The following is an 18,183-nucleotide window of genomic DNA, read 5'->3' on the forward strand; positions in this document are numbered from 1 at the left end:
TACCTTGATTCCAAAACCAGACAAAGACCCCGCTAAAAAGGAGAACTATAGACCAATTTCCCTCATGAGCATGGATGCAAAAATCCTCAACAAGATATTAGCCAACTGGATCAAACAGCACATTAAAAAAATTATTCACCACGACCAAGTGGGATTTATACCTGGAATGCAGGGCTAGTTCAATGTCCGCAAAACAATCAATGTGATTCATCACATCAATAAAAGAAAGGACAAGAACCATACGATCCTCTCAATAGATGCAAAGAAAGCATTTGACAAAATACAGCATCCGTTCTTGATAAAAACCCTCAAGAAAGTAGGGATAGAACAATCATACCTCGAGATCATAAAAGCCATATATGAAAGACCCAACGCTAATATCATCCTGGGGAAAACTGAGAGCTTTCCCCCTAAGGTCAGGAACAAGACAGGGATGTCCACTCTCGCCACTGTTATTCAACATAGTATTGGAAGTCTTAGCCTCTGCAATCAGACAACACAAAGAAATAAAAGGCATCCAAATCGGCCAGGAGGAGGTCAAACTTTCACTCTTTGCAGATGACATGATACTCTATATGGAAAACCCAAAAGATTCCACCCAAAAACTGCTAGAACTGATTCATGAATTCAGCAAAGTTGCAGGATATAAAATCAATGCACAGAAATTGGCTGCATTCCTATTCACCAACAATGAAGCAACAGAAAGAGAAATCAAGGAATCGATCCCATTTACAGTTGCACCAAAACTTATAAAATACCTAGGAATAAATCTAACCAAAGAGGTGAAAAACCTATACACTGAAAACTATAGAAAGCATATGAAAGAAATTGAAGAAGACACAAAAAAATGGAAAAAGATTCCATGCTCCTGGATAGGAAGAACAAATATTGTTAAAATGTTGATACTACCCAAAGCAATCTACATATTCAATGCAATACCTAGCAAAATAACACCAGCATTCTTCACAGAGCTATAACAAATAATCCTAACATTTGTATGGGACCAGAAAAGACCCCAAATAGCCAAACCAATCTTGAAAAAGAAAACCAAAGCAGGAGGCATCACAATCCCAGACTACAAACTGTATTACAAAGCTGTAATCATCAAGACAGTATGGTACTGGCACAAGAACAGACACTCAGATCAATGGAACAGAATAGAGAACCCAAAAATGGACCCACAAACATATAGCCAACTAATCTTTGACAAAGCAGGAAAGAATATCCAGTGGAATAAAGACAGTCTCTTCAGCAAGTGGTGCTGGGAAAACCGGACAGTGACATGCAGAAGAATGAGCCTGGACCACTTTCTTACACCACACACAAAAATAAACTCAAAATGGATGAAAGACCTCAATGTAAGACAGGACGCCATCAAAATCCTCGAGGAGAAAGCAGGCAAAAACCTCTGTGATCTTGGCTGCAGCAACTTCTTACCCAACACGTCTCCAGAGGCAAGGGAAACAAAAGCAAAAATGAACTACTGGGACCTCATCAAAACAAAAAGCTTCTGCAGAGCAAAGGAAACAATCAGCAAAACTAAAAGGCAACCCACAGAATGGGAGAAGATATTTGCAAACGATGTATCAGTTAAAGGGTTAGCATCCAAAATCTACAAAGAACTTATCAAACTCAACACCTAAAAAACAAATAATCCAGTGAAGAAATGGGCAAAAGACATGAATAGACACTTCTCCAAAGAAGACATTCAGATGGCCAACCAACACATGAAAAGATACTCAACACCATTCATAATCAGGGAAATACAAATCAAAACCACAATGAGATACCACCTTACACCTGTCAGAATGGCTAACATTAACAACTCAGGCAACAACAGATGTTGGTGAGCATGCGAAGAAATGGCAACATTTTTACACTGCTGGTGGGAATGCAAATTGGTGCAGCCACTCTGGAAGAGGTTCTTCAAAAAATTAAAAATAGAACTAACCTATGACCCAGCAATTGCACTACTAGGTATTTATCCAAGGGATACAAGTATACTGTTTCGAAGGGACACATGCACCCCAATCTTTATAGCAGCACTATCAACAATAGCCAAACTATGGAAAGAGCCCAAATGTCCAGATGGATGAATGGATAAAGAAGAGGTAGTATATACATACAATGGAGTATTACTCGGCAGTCAAAAAGAATGAAATCTTGCCATTTGCAACTACATGGCTAGAACTAGAGGGTATTATGCCAAGCGAAATTAGTCAGAGAAAAGACAGATATCATATGACTTCACTAATATGAGGACTTTAAGACACAGAACAGATGAACATAAGGGAAGGGAAGCAAAAAATAAAAATGAAAACAGGGAGGGGGACAAAACATAAGAGACTCTTAAATATGAAGAACAAACAGAGGGTTACTGGAGGGGTTGTGGGATGGGCTAAATGGGTAAGGGGCATTAAGGAATCTACTCCTGAAATCATTGTTGCACTATATGCTATGCTAACTAACTTGGATGTAAATTAAAAAAATTAAACAAACTAAAAAAACCAGGTGATGGCTACATGAAGCTCTGATTTTGATGGAGCTTCATAAATTAGAAATATATGCCATAAGCAAGAGGGAGAAACTTATGGGGAAAAGGGCATGTAGGACATATAGACTGTCACCCCTGCTCTAAAGAAAACGTGGCATGGGTTCGGGCACAATGAACACTTGCGGAGTTCTTTGATAAAAAGAACTGAAAATGATACAACTTTGAGTTTACAACTATTTTGTTGGCTTCTACTGAGTACTTTAGATGGTATGTCTTTCTAGAAAGTGAGACTACTTATTTTTTTAATCTGATGACCTCTGAGAACAATTGCTGAAATCAGGTTTTAGTTTTTTCCTTTAGAAAACAAAAGTACATTGTGCAGAAGCATTCTTAGAGAACATAAAATACAAATGACCATTTCATTAAGTGGCATACAATGAAACAAGTCTGTACATCCTTAACACTATTTTAATAACAAATGAGATTTCTAGGAAAGTGGTTTTAACGTGCCCACCGAATGCTGTCACATCCATATGATGCACTGAATAATGTAACAAAAATAGAAACCAAATCAAAGTTCGGAACTAAAAATGGAACAGGAATATTTTAACCACATGACGCTTAAGACTGGTGCTAATTTTTATAATAAAAATAACTGCTTAGAATTTGTAAAATGACAGCAAACAAGCACTTAATAAACCTCCTTACTGTATCTAATCTCATTAAAGTATTCAAAGGTAATTATTAAGCTGCCAGAAATATATCTAGTGAATATTATATTTCAAATATTACTATGACTAAGTAACATCTGAAAATAAAACCCCATACTTACTGCCCTAGGTTATTTTAACTAGTTGTTTCATTATAGAACTACAAGGATTTTTAGACAAATTTAAATAATATAGAGCTCTTAAAAAATTCACACTGAAAACACTTTATATTTAAAAAGATAGGTTTTCCGCTCGAAAAAAATTATGTATAAAAAGGGGGGCTCCTGGGTGGCTCAGTCGGTTAAGCATCCAACTCTTGACTTCGGCTCAGGTCAGATTCTCACGGTTCTGAGCTCGAGCCCCATGTTGGTCTCTGCACTGACAGCTTGGGATTCCCTTTCTCTCTCCCCAAAAAATTAAAAAAAAAAAAAAAACTAAGAAGATAGGTTTTCTGTTTAATATTATTTTCTTTTTTTTTTTTTTCTTTTTATTTTTGGGACAGAGAGAGACAGAGCATGAACGGGGGAGGGGCAGAGAGAGAGGGAGACACAGAATCAGAAACAGGCTCCAGGCTCTGAGCCATCAGCCCAGAGCCTGACGCGGGGCTCGAACTCACGGACCGAGAGATCGTGACCTGGCTGAAGTCGGACGCTTAACCGACTGCGCCACCCAGGCGCCCCTGTTTAATATTATTTTCAAGTCATCTGCTTTAAAAGAGATATTTAGTCTTTAAAAAAAACCCTCCTCTCTGCCATGTTGCAACTGCTAAGAAAAAATTCCATTTTAATCAATTAGTCAATAAACTCAATCCTTGGCAGTTAGCTTTTTATTGGTTCCTGGTGAGGAAAATTATGCCCAACTGGAAAAAGAGCTTTTGTGCTGTTGACACAAAATTTCACAATTATAACCGTTCTGTCCATCAACGGATATAAAAGCAACAAACCAAAGATCAAGGAAGTAGGTATTTCTTCATCAAGCTTGCCAAGAGGAGGAGAGACTAGCAATTCAAACAGGGAGAATGTTAAGCACAAATAATGACATTTGCCTCAGGCTAGAGTATCTAGAGTTAGGAGCTAGGAGCTGGATAGGAAAAGGAAGTAGGCATGAACCTCACCTGAGTTCTTGCACTGCTCCACATCAGCTCAAAAAGCAGCATGAAACAGTTTAATTTCCCTCCATTAGGCACATTCCAGCTGCAGTCTGGAACTGCGGAACCAATTCCCACCTGAGGGGAATTATAACTGAATCATACAAAGAGATCTTAAGAAGAGTTCCAACAGCATCAGTAGCACTCTGCTATTAACTTGATCTCCTGAAAGTACTACAAGATTTTATAACTTAAAAGCAAGAGCTGGGAAAAGGAGACAATAAATACTAATGTATTAATGCACAATTTAAACCTCTTAAAATCTCTCATTAAACTTGTGTTTCCATAAGTAAAATCAAAATTTCTTTCCTGAATAGGACGAAAAACTTCACTTGTACTGAATTTTTCTAGGATATCAGAATAAGCTGATGACTCTAACAATTTCACTTAACTTCAAAATTTCAGTTTTAGGAGCTCCTGGGAGGCTCAGTTGGTTAAGTATCCGACTTCAGCTCAGGTCATGATCTCAGTTTGTGGGTTTGAGTGTCGCATCAGGCTCTGTGCTGACAGCTCAGAGCCTGGAGCCTACCTTTTACATCTGAATTCCATGCATCATGATAAAGTACAGAATTGGATTTTAAAAATATTTATTTTGAGAGAGAGAGTGGGGGAGGGGCAGAGAAGGAGACCCAGAATCCGAAGCAGGCTTAAGTTGTCACTGTATTTCATTCCCACTAGGTTGTAAACTTTGAGAGCAGACATGTAGTTGAATAATCTCTCTGTATCTCAAAAGATTAGACACCATGCCAGTAGGTATCCATTAAATATTATCTAGAATACCCTTATCAATAGTTCATTCTAACTCCACTTTGCTGATGTGAATATAAGTAACTCCTCTGAAAACAACAAATGGAAAAAAAAACAACAAATGGAAATCAAAGCAGGAACTTGCACAGGTATTTGTACACCCATGTTCATTAGCAGTGTTGTTCACAATAGTCAAGATGTGGAAGCAATCCAAGTGTCCGTTGACAGACAAATTGATATACATAATGTGGCACATTCATATAATGGAATACTATTCAGCCTTACAAAGGAAGGAATTTAATTCTTTTTAAAAAAAATTTTTTTTTCAACGTTTATTTATTTTTGCGACAGAGAGAGACAGAGCATGAACGGGGGAGGGGCAGAGAGAGAGGGAGACACAGAATCGGAAACAGGCTCCAGGCTCTGAGCCATCAGCTCAGAGCCCGACGCGGGGCTCAAACTCTCGGACCGCGAGATCGTGACCTGGCTGAAGTTGGAGGCTTAACCGACTGCGCCACCCAGGCGCCCCGGAAGGAATTTAATTCTGACACGGGCTACATGGATGAACCTAGAGGACACAATGCTGAGTGAAATACGCCGGTCACAAAAGGTCAAATATTTTTAATTCCACATATATGAGGTACCCAGAGAAGTCAAATTCACAGAGACAGAAAGTAGAACAGTGGTTGCCAGGGGCTGGAGGGTTAGGGAGTTATTGTTTAATGGGTAGAGTTTCACTTGGAGAAGACGAAAAAGTTCTAAAGATTAATGGTGGTGATGGTTGCACAACAGTGTTAATCGTCAATGTACTTAATGCAAAGTACACTTAAAACTGGTAAATTTTTTGTTATGTGTTTTTTACCTCCATAAAAAACAAAACAAAAAAAACTCCCTGGATTTACCATCTTTTTACAAGCCCACTCCAGTAGTGCTTTTAACTAAGATGTTGGTTTTTAACTTGCATAATGTCATAATTTCACTATAGTTTGACACGTTATGCAAAACATGGATTTGGTGATCATGGAGCTGCTACACAACCTATCAGTGTTTCAGGCATCATCATGTAGCGGTTAAGAAGCACAGGCTCACTGGGGCGCCAGGGTGGCTCAGTTGGTTGAGCAACAGACTTCAGCTCAGGTCATGATCTCACAACTCGTGAGTTTGAGCCCCGCATCAGGCTCTGCGCTATAGCTCAGAGCCTGGAGCCTGCTTCGGATTCTGGGTCTCCCTCTCTCTCTGCCCCTCCCCCACTCATGCTCTGCCCCCCCTCTGTCAAAAATAAATAAACATTAAAAAAAATAATAATAAATAAATAAAACACAGGGCTCAGAGCCAATCTGGGAGCTGGATGTGAGTCCCAGCTTCACCATTTGACCTATTCAGGGGCACACAGAATTGACAGTGTCTTAGTTTCCTCAAAGGTAGAAGTGGAATGAATAATCAGAGTAAAGGACGTATGAAGTGCTTACAGTAGTTCCGGATGCATATTAAGTACCATACATGTGAACGAACATTATAATAGATCATAGACTACCATTTGCTTCAAAGGGCGTTGTTTCTCAAAGTGCAATCTACGAATGACACGCATCAATCAAAATCACCTGGGTACCTTGCTTAAAATGCAGACTTCTGAACCAGCATCTTTGGATATAGGTTCCACTGTCTAAAACGTCCCACTGCAAAGGTGGAAAACTGGAGTGGGGATGGGAAGCACCTGGATTCAGATAAAGTGACCAGAGGGCCTTCTAGGAATGGAGAACCAGGGACAGTGGTCAGAGGACATTTCCCAAACTTTCTAGACGCTAAGAATCACAGAAAAATCTGACTTAGTAGATATGTGCCCTTTATGAAAATGTCCCAAGTGAGTCTTATCACGGAAGTTTGGCAAATGCTGCCCTAGAGATTCCCACAGATTTTTAGCATATCCCAATCTGCTTTAAATGCAATATGTGGTGAAGGCCTGTGCTCCGCAAGTTCAAAGTACCAAATGAATCCGTTCACTCCAAACCACTTCAGCATTACTGGGCAGTAGAGGAGGTGATCTTGTTCTCTCCCCATAAGGAACTTACTATAGGATGAGCTGTAAAACCCTTACTTTATTATCGCATTACCTGGAATTACAAATCGTGAAGTAAGTCATGGACTTCAAAGTTGGTCTCGAGTACTGGTTGTCAAAAGTGTGGTCCCTAAACTCAGTGGCATCAGCATTAAATTGTTAAAAATATAAACCAGCAGGCCTTATCCCAGAAGCTCAGGGAGTGGGGCCCAGCAATCTGTAGTTTAACCGCCCTCCAGGTGATTCTGATGTTCGCTCGAGTTTGGGAAGCACAGGCCATGCAAAAGGGATCTCCTTCAGTGGTTTCTCGGCCAGAAAGTCACGGAATACTGCCAATCCCTCGCTTCCTTCCCAGTCCATTAATCTCTCCCCTCCCACGTCACATTCAATCAATCAGATTCACAGAAATTATCTACACATTTCAAAAACAACATAAAACTTTATTAAGAACATCTTATATTGTCATCAGATACAGCCAAAGAAAAAGGGGTAAACAGGGAAACTTCATCTTCCCATGTGCTACCGCCACCTCAGAACAGACTCACGTGCGGATGGCTGGAAGTACAGATGGCAACAAATGCTCTGTATAAATAAATTCAGTGTGTAACACAATGCTCCCTTTCTATACAGAGAAGAACTGGGTTTACACTTTAAAAAGCTTCGATATAGTGCAACAACTATGAAACAAGACTACATCTTTAGGAGCTATTTCTTAATAGAATACAAAGCAGTTTTGTAGCTTTATGTTATTTCATATAATACAAATTTGTAGAATGTAAAATTCAGAAAGGGCATTCTAACTTTCCCAATTAATTTGTACTTTTAAGTTTTTTCTTTCTAAAGATTTCTCAGAACCAGTTCAATGACTACACTTTAATAGATGAGCTGCTCATCTACCGTGACATCTGACAACCTAGTTTTGTTCTTTTAATTTTGCAAATCAAGACAACCAGGTCATCCCAGCGTTTGCTGATTCTGAAGGAATTCTTATAGAAAAACCCTGATTCAGAGTGCATGTGAGAAGAGGTACCAAAATAGCTGCATCTGGACTGGTTTTCCTAGAGGGGGAGGGTGGCCTTTGAGCACAGCTGATTTTTCTCAGACTCCCGGGTTCCCCCATGTGGTTCTTTTACTTACTGTAGTGATGGAAGGAGCAGAGGGAACTCCAGGGAATCTGTTCAAATGGCCACTCCAGACAGCTCTCTGCACTGTTTGTGGAGAAAAGAGTGATGGTATCCATTCAAACCACAGTACCCCTGCGGCAAGTGTGGGGACATGCTTCTCTCTTGAGGGGCCGAGCCAAACTGCACTCAAAGACGCATGATTTGCCTCATGTTCATACACAGTGGAGAAAACACTCATGATTTCGAATGTGGTATTATAGTACCCCCATCTAACCCCACTTGTTGAGAAAATGTAAGTCTACCTTTTAGAAAAGAAGACCATTCACTGCTAAGGCTTACCATGTTAATTAACATAAGGCTGAAAAGACAACTTCTAAACCAGACCGTATCATTTGTGTTTACAGTTAATGAGTTAACCAACAGCTTAAAGGTTTGTGGAGGACTGGTCAAAGGGTGCGACTGGGGGCAGGATTCAGGTTGAGTACTATCACTTATCACAAATCGCATCGAGCTCTTTAAAAAAATAACGCCTTTTTATCATAAATATTTAGAACAGATACTGGCATTAAAATCAGTATCTAAGTCAGAAGTCTGTCTTAAATGGTGAAAATATTCCAACAAACTTCGAATAATTCAAATCTTCCCAGGAGTACATAGTTTATAAATTAGTTTTAAATGGAAAAAAATATATTTTGAATGGATAAACCACCACTTTAACAGATCATAAATAAGGTGAAGACACTGAAAATAAATTAATATACAAGTTTTTGCTTTCACTTTAACAAGAAAAACTAACTTACATGGTATACTTTTAGAACAGGTATAACTAGGTTTTTATAATTGTGCATTTGTTACCCCACCACCCCCATGCTGAATCTTCTTTTTATATAATCTACACCTAGGGACAGAGGTACACAAAACAGACAGATACCACAATGTGTGAATCTGGCTGCTGCACACCATTTCCTTAGTTAGAGTGATGTTACAAATGCTGATCAGGATCTATTAGTAATTGTCAACCACATTACAAGTTAAGTACATTCATGGTTAAGTGGATTAGGTTCCCTGGTGACCTTTGTGTGGTAGTGTTTATAGGGAACCTAACTACTACTATTCTTTCTGTGAGAAAATGTGCCCAGAATCCCAAAAGTTGACTAAAAGACTTTGGAATATAAGCCATATATGGATGGGGACTACTAATATGTGTCTATGTTCTGGAGAGAGGCCAAAGTGTTAAAAGCACTGTTTCCAGAACTTTTGGCTACTGAAAATAAATATTTGCCTTCTTCACATAGAAATTCATTTTAACTATAATTTCTAATATTGAGAAAAAAAGAGTGAAGCCATTCAGACTAGAGAGACATAATTGGCTTGTGGGATTTAAAAGATGTTTTATTGACTATCTAATTTGAATCTGCTTACAAGGAAAAGCAAAATGTCTAATATGTAATGAATAAAAAAAATGTTTATCCTAAGTCATTATTGAGTACAAATCCACAGCTTAACAATGTGATTTTAAAAAGAAAGCAGGAGAGCATGCAACTGCTCTAACACACAGGGTTAGAAATAAAAGGTAAAAGTACATTTGTTTTGGTAATTCTAAATATACAAATATAGTATTTGCCAGATCTACCCTGTAGTGTAGCACTGCTTAATTTTCCAAATATACAGTCATTCAAAAACCTTAAGGAAACATTAAAAATGTTCCAGGCTACTTTACTGAACTTTAAGGAATATTGTGTTGAGATATTAGAGCTAAAAATACTATTGTTTTTAAAGTTAAATGGCTAAGCGAATAATAAAAGTATTTTACGGTTCTTTTAATCCCATAGACGGCTTTATGTTAAAGGGATCAATTATGTTAAAAGGAGACTGATTTGAAAATAGCAATCAGTTCCAGAATCAAAGTTGTCGTCTCAGTAGAAGGTCAAATTTTACAACATTTCCAAAGCATTTTCATATTAACCTACTCAAATAATTCTAAATAGTTTAATCAAGGGGGTCCCTATTTAATACTCCTTTTATTCTACACTGGCAGCTGGAATGGAACCCCTACAGTACTATTGTGGAAAAGTTCTCTAAGCTTTGATCTGACCCTCAGTTTAGTGTTCAATTCCTGACCTCTGAGGAATAAGGAATCAAGGCATTAAGAGGCACAGAACTGCTATTTTGGTCAGGGAGAAGGGTGGAGTTTAAGTTGGAACATTTAGTCCCTTCTACAATCAAGTCCTAACTATACCATAATAAAGTCTCTACCAACTCCTGATTAGTTCTCACCCTTAGGAATTACATACTATACAGTGATTAGATATTGAAGAAAAAAAAAGAAAAACACTTGAAAATACATGAAGAAATAGAAACATGGAATTTCTCACAAGGCCCTGGATCAAAAAAATTTACAAAAAGATCTTTTGAAAATAATCACTATTTGTGAGCTTATTAATACACAGAGATCATCACTTTGTTTAAACTAAGTCATGTTAACTTACCAATAAAATAGTAAACAAACCAACATTTTAAACAATTTTATAAATTACTTGTCACTTCTTTTGTTAGTCATCCTCTCAACCATATACAAAAATAACGCTACAGGACTGTCCACCTAACCTGTCTCCATCTCTTGCAAAGTCCTGGGCCCTGGAAAGAGACTGGTCATCAGTCTTCACTGTAGATGTCCCCTGCAAAGGGCAGGTGCATGTGGCTTCCAGTCACGTTGGGTAATCGGGATAAGTCTGGCAGGCTCTGGATCCGGGACCTGAGTTCTTTGCGCACCAGGGAAACTCTGGCTAACTTGCGCTTGTATTCCTGTAACAGCAAACCACTTTCATTAGCATTCTGGGAGTTGAGAGAAGAGCTATCTAGCTAATGGTCTGCATAAAATCTGGTATTACACTCAGTTAATGCTAAAAAAAAAAAAAAAAAAAAAAAAAAGATAATTACCAAGTTAGCATTAAGATCAAAGGAAGGGCTTTGGAAATATACTACTAGATAAACTCTATTATTATGAAAAACCATCATCTTAAACAGTTGTCACACACCTGTGAAAAGAAGATTACCATGTCAATATAGTTAACCTCAACATGTAAGATCTTCACGTGTCCTTGAGCTTGGATAAGAAAAACCACATACCTGTTTTCACAAACCTAAACTGAAATTTAGCACTGTTTTCAATTGTGAATGCTAGCAACAAATCACAGTATTATCAGTAACTGTGAATTTGTCTTCAATGGAAACAAGCTGCTATGATATTACATTACAGTTTTTTAAAGCTATCTTGAGCTGTTGACATTTATCATGACTTTGAAATTATGGTAATTCTCAGACCAAACATTAAATGTTATTTAATGTGTCAATAAAGAAGCATATATTATTGTACAAATATTATGTCAATAACTGTACTTTAATATAACTTGTTTCCTTTGTAATGCTAAGCAATTTATTTTCTACATTAAAATACTGAACTTGAGGTGCACCTGCTCAATCAGTTGAGCATTCGACTTCGGCTGAGGTCATGATCTCATGGTGCATGGGTTTGAGCCCTGCATTGGGCTCTTTGCTGACAGCTCACAGCCTGGAGCCTGCTTCAGATTCTGTGTCTCCCTCTCTCTCTGCCCCTCCCCAACTTGCGCTCTGTCTCTCTCAAAAATGAATAAATGTTAAAACAAAATTTTTTTAAATATTAAACTTGAGAAGGGCCCAAAGCTTCACCAGACCACTAAAAGTTCCAGTGGCCCCCTAAAAGGTTAGGAAACCTTGCAAACAGTGGACTAAAGACTCAGAAACTGGAAACCAATCAAGATCATGTTTGGTTTTGAGGGAAACAGTCCACTGTCTCTACTGGCAATATTTCCTTTTAATGAAAGTTTCCAGACTTCCACATGGAGAGACAGGATCCTTCTATACTCCATTACCTAGTAGAGGTGGGACAGGAAGGAGGTAATCTACAATATGGGTATTCTTCCTTCCAGAAAAAACTAGAACATCCTCCTCCTAACCAAGGCTGATCTCACACACAAGACAGAACAGGTGAGTGATAAGCTTTCATTCTGGGAAGAAGGCTGATCCACAAAGAGCTCTTCTTTAGTGTTCCTCAGCTCTATACATCAGAATCAGCTAAGAAATTCTTGAAGAAACAAATTTTTCAGGAGAAGCTCAGTCCTCCTACATATCAATTAAATGAGGATAATTTTTAGAAGTGGGTCCAGAGTTCATGGATTTTACACAAGTTCCCCAAAGGATGCTAATACAGAGTTATGAGCCACTTTTTTAGTTTTTCTGCCTAAAATGAAATCAACTAGTGGGGTTTCTTTGAATGACTGAACCTCCTCCTTTAAAGAATAACCACACGAGGGGCACCTGGATGGCTCAGCTGGTTAAGTGTCTAACTTCAGCTCAGGTCATGATCTCATGGTTCATGGATTCACGCACCACATCAGGCTCTGTGCTGACAGCTCCGAGCCTGGAGCCTGGAGCCTGCTTCAGATTCTGTGTCTCCCTCTCTCTCTGTCCCTCCCCCACTCATGCTCTGTTTCTGTCTCAAAAATAAATAAACATAAAAAAATTAAAAAAAAAAAAAGCCCATGTGGGGAAAGGGATTTGTCAGACTTACTGAAACTCCACTGTTCTAAAGGAAGGAGGAAAAGAGACCTTGGAAGCATGGGGGACTGGGCACAGTGGCAGGCAAAGCAGGTAAAGTTGAAGGCTGGAAAAGTTCAAGCATAGCTTCGGGCACCTAAGAGAGGTGTCAATTCTTGCCATGTCTACCTGTCCCTGCAATTCTAATTTATCATGAAGATCAAGATGGAGTAAAAGAGAGTTTAATAGAAATCTGTAATCTCAAGGTATGATTTTCTTCTTCCCCATCCCCTTCACCAGTGATACACACTGGAACACCAAGAAAGTTTTAGCACAGCAGCTCAGAGTGGCATACGAAAGATTCACATTCCAGAGGCCTACTTCTCAGTAGGCTCTCATAACACACGTCCACATTTAGCACGTTTCTTCCTCAAAACACACCGGTATGGGGACAAACACTTGTCTCCATCTGTCTCACTGTTCTTAGCTGAATCACTCTTGAATACATAATACATAAAGCACTCTGGGGTCAGCATGACACATTTAGATGTTGTTCAAACATGCTCAAAAGCAATCATTCTCTGCTAGAGACTTGAGAAATGTCGTATGTGCTGTTAGTGGTCATTACTGCTCAGCCTAATTTTTAGTTTCTAGCATCCAGATAGGTTGTTCTTCAACTAAGATTTCATTCAAATGATACTGGCAACTAAAAGCCTTCAGCTTTTTTGGTATATACTGCAAACAAAATATTGGTAAATATAAACAAAAGCTACCATTTATTGAATGTCCATTATATGCCAGGCATTAAAATATGAACTCATTTAATCCTCTCAATAATCCCATGAGAAAAGTTATTATCCTTCATCAGCATGTGAAGCCATACTTTCCCAAAGCTTTCTGCTACTGTCACAGGCAGGATCTCCTACCCAGAAGATTTAAGGAACTGTGGCAAGCTGTCTGATGTGAGTCTGAAGAAGAAACTGGATTTCACCTTGTAACTACTCGATTACATGAACCAGGCCACAGTCCTAAAAGTTTTAAATTGCTAGACTAGGTGGTCTAGAAAGAGGCTCTAAGATTTCACAGGTTGGTTTCATATGGCAACAATGCTTTCACCAGGATGTGTATATTACTTTGATTCTGAGGTACAATAACGTCAGTACTTCTCTCAGATTAGAATCTTCACAGCACCATGAATGTACTCCCCTCTTTCATGGCACGGCAGTCCTGCCATATGGCAAGTGTATATTTATTGAGTACTGGAGATACAGCATTAAGCAAAACAGATGAGGTGTCCTGCCTCCACAAAACTAACCTATCAGGAGGAAGGAGACATAAAACATAATCTCAAGTATAAATACAATGAAGAAAATAAAGTTGGGCAAAAGGAGAATATGATGGAGCAATACTGGGGAGGGTTAAGAGAGGATTAAAGATTGAAAGTGTTAGCTTTCAGAGCCACTGACCTGGCTGGAAGGAGGCTGACTTCCAGCATGATACAGCCAGGAGCTCAAAGGCCCCACTCCTTGGTGAGAACTATTTTTTTTTTATCTTTAAATTTATTTTTAACATTTATTCATTATTGAGAGACAGAGCATCAGCATGGGAGGGGAAAAGAGAGGAGGAGACACAGAATCGGAAGCAGGCTCCAGGATCTGAGCTGTCAGCACAGAGTCTGACGCGGGGCTCGAACTCACAAACCGCAAGATCATGACCTGAGCCAAAGTCGGACCCTTAACTGACTGAGCCACCCAGGCGCCCCAGGTGAGAACTATTTTTAAAAACCCTACTGGCCATTTCAAGCCTTTGGAAATAATCCTAAAGGCAAAGGACCTATGAAGAAACATCTATTCCAGAAAATCCATTAAGAAAGGCAAGCGTCTGTGGTATGTAAACCAAGATATTCCGTCCCTCCCTACTCCCAGCTCAGTAAGGCAGAGTCCCCTGAGACTGCTGCAGCTGAGAACCCAAGGATCACTCCCCGGCAGACAGACTTTCCTCCTGAGAAGGCTAGGCCATTAGCATGTAATCCTCCCCAAGCTACCTGTTGCTTACACTGTCTGCCTCAGGATAGTTTAGAAGGCATGGGGCTCGGTTCTACTCAGCCCCCACTGGTGATAAAAAGGCTCTACCTTGGATGTGGCAAGCTGAGAATGCTGGGGCACTCACAACCCTTGCCCCCGACTCAGGAGGTAATGTTCTAACCCAAAGGGAAAAGCTAAGATGAACACAGGCTGCCACACACCTCTCATTTTCACTAAGAGCTCAGCTCCTACAGCAGGGGTAACCCTAAAGAAAAGTTTACTCTGGTCCCCACCCCTAGTTACAGACCCCTGACACAAAAGATTTTTGCCTGACAGAAGAAACAGGCAATAAAACAGAACCTAATCTCTTCACAAAGGAACTGATTTTAGTTACAACAAAGCAAGAAGTTGTTTAAGCCTAAGGGTACCGCCAAGAACAGTGGAAGCTATGGTGAAAGGCAATTAGGAGATTCATTCATAACAGGGGCTAAACTGAAGACCAACTAGTTTGCAGGACAGAAACGCAGTAAGACAGTTGGAAGGTGCCGTCCTGGTGTCAGATATCTAACACTGGCCTCAGAAAGAAAATCAGTTATCTCGAAGAGGTAACTGAACCCCCATGTTCACTGCAGCATTATTTACAACAGCCAAAATATGGAAACAACTAAGTTTCTATCAACAGATGAAGGGATAAAGATGATGTGGTGAATACACACACACACACACACACACACACACACACACACACACACACACACACACACAATGGAATACTATTCAGCCATAAGAAAAAAGATAATTCTGGTATTTGCAACATGGACAAACCTAGAAGACATTATGTTAAGTGAAATTAGCCAGACAGAGGAACATCTGGGTGGCTTAGTCAGTTAACCATCCAACTTTGGCTCAGGTCATGATCTTGTGGTTCGTGGATTCAAGCCCCGTGTTGGGCTCTGTGCTGACCACTCAGAGCCTGGAGCCTGTTTTGGATTCTGTGTCTCCCTCTCTCTCTGCCCTTCCCCCACTTGTACTCTCTCTCAAAAATAAACATTAAAATTTTTTTTTTAAAAACTAGCCAGAGAAAGATACATATTGTATCATTTATATGTGGAATCTTAAAAACAAACAAACAAATAAACAAACAAAAAACACAAAGGTGAACTCATAGAAACTGAGTAGAATGGTGGTTACCAAGAGCTGGGATGGCAGGGGGAAATGTTGACTACAGTTAATAATAGGCTGTGTACTTGAAATTTGCTGAGAGATCTTAAGTGTTCTCACCACATATACACAAAACTATGTGAGATGATGGATATTAATTACCCCAATTATGGTAATCAGTTCAACAAAGTACACATACATCAAATCATCACATTGTACAGTTTAAATATATAAAATTTTATCTGTTTTATCTCAATAAAGCTGGGAAAAAAGAAAGCTCTTCTTATTACATTAGTAAACCACCCACACCCCCCTCCCTGAAAAAAAACTAAAAAAGACCCACAAAAACCCCTAAGCATTGAAAGAGAAAACATACCTGTGGGCCCAGCGGCACACCTGTACTGTATCAGGTAAAGACAGGAGTGTGGAAGCCTAACCTGACAAGTAAACCAATAGGTAAAGGCCAATACTGGTTTATCAGTTATTTTCAGAACCTTCTCATCCTTTTCTAACTAAACCTGCATTTTGCAAAAACAGCTTTCAAAAAATGTATTTTGTGTTGGGGTGCCTGGGTGACCTTTTGGTTCAGGTCATGATTTCACAGTTCGTGAGTTCGAGCCCCAAGTAGGGCTTTGTGCTGGCAGTGTGGAGCCTGCTTGGGATTCCCTCCCTCTCCCTCTCCCTCTCTCCCTCTCTCTCTCTCTTTCTCTCTCTCTCTCCCTCCCCTGCTCACAGTCTCTCTCTCTCTCTCAAAGTAAACATTTAAAAAAAATCTATTTTGTGTATAAACTTTTTTTCCTAAAATAACTTAATTGTGTTCCAGCACCAAAGGGAGGAACCCGAATTTTAAAATTTAAGATAAAAAATTTCCCCAGAGCAAAACCATTAAGAAATTAAGTTCTCTCCCTTAGCAATAAATAATGAGCTGATATATATGGCTTTTACTGCAAATGTATAGTATTCTGGCTATTCTGTGAGTATGAAAAACTTGTGATGCAAATCAAAACCACAATGATACCACTTCACAACTACAATTATGGCAATAATCAAAAAAGATTTGACAATAAAAAGTGCTGATAAACATTTGGAAGAAATGGAACCCTCACACAGTGCTGATGGAAATGTAAAATGGTCTGGTAGTTCCTAAAAAATCAGAGTTACCATATAACCCGGCAATTCTACTCCTAGGAATATATAAGAAGAGAAATGAAAATGTATGCCCACACAAAAATTTTAACATGAATGTTCATAGTTCACAATAGCTAAAAAGTAGGGGGAAAAATCCAAATATCCCTCAATTGATAAGAGAAACAAAATATGGTATAGTCCTACCATCTAATATTATTTGGCCATAAAAAGAAACAAAGTACTGACATGTTACAACATGAAAGACCCTTGAAAACATGCTAAATTAAAGAAGCCAGTTAAACAGATCATATACTGTATGGTTCTATTTATATGAAATCTCCAGAACAGCCCAATTTATAGAGACAGCAAACCCGAGTTTGCTTAGGTTTGGGGTGGGATGAAGTGAAAATGGATAGAGGTTTCCTTTACGGTAGACAAAAATGATCTAAAATTATACATTGTAGTGATGGCTACAAAATCCTGTAAATATATTTAAAACCTGTACACTGTAGGAGCACATGGCTGATGCAGTTGTAGAGCATGCGACTCTTCATCTCAGGGTTGTAATACAAAAAAAAAAAAAAAAAAAGCCCCACATTGGATATAGAGATTACTTAAAAATAAAATCTTAAAAAAAAAAAAAAAAAAAAACCACAACACCCCGTACATTGAAAACACCAAGTTACATGGTATGTGAGTTACATCTCAATAAAAATGTTAAAGAGAGGGGGAAAAAAAAGTCTTTGTGAATTAGTCTGAGAACCTCAGTGCCACAAACAGTATTGCTTTTAATGGCAAATGGATTCCAAGTTTTGCTACTTTACAAAAAAATTCCCTTAAAAAAAAAGCATTAAGGATAGGGGCGTCTGGGTGGCTCAGTTGGTAAAGCATCAGACTTGGGCTCAGATCATGATCTCACGGTTCGTAGGTTTGAGTCCTATGTCAAGCTCTGTTGACAGCTCAGACCCTGGAGCCTGCTTCAGATTCTGTGTTTCCCTTTTTCTCTGCCCCCAGCCC

General features: G+C 39.0%; 1 protein-coding gene across 2 annotated transcripts in view; it reads right to left on the reverse strand.

Moving 5' to 3' along the window:
- Positions 1–7,562: 7,562 nt before the first annotated feature.
- Positions 7,563–18,183, reverse strand: part of RPRD1A (regulation of nuclear pre-mRNA domain containing 1A) — a 65,336-nt gene continuing 54,715 nt past the window's right edge. Inside the window, exons 7-8 of one of the 2 annotated variants that reach the window (XM_047827875.1) lie at positions 10,886–11,083; positions 7,563–8,362 (exon numbers count right to left, since the gene is read on the reverse strand). In XM_047827875.1, the coding sequence (XP_047683831.1) occupies positions 10,934–11,083 (150 nt within the window). In that variant the 3' untranslated portion in view covers positions 7,563–8,362; positions 10,886–10,933. Of the gene's footprint in view, positions 11,084–18,183 lie in introns of both variants that reach the window. The other variant, XM_047827874.1, reaches the window with a different exon arrangement.

This window comes from Prionailurus viverrinus, chromosome D3, assembly GCF_022837055.1.
Source record: "Prionailurus viverrinus isolate Anna chromosome D3, UM_Priviv_1.0, whole genome shotgun sequence".
Classification (NCBI taxonomy): domain Eukaryota; kingdom Metazoa; phylum Chordata; class Mammalia; order Carnivora; family Felidae; genus Prionailurus; species Prionailurus viverrinus.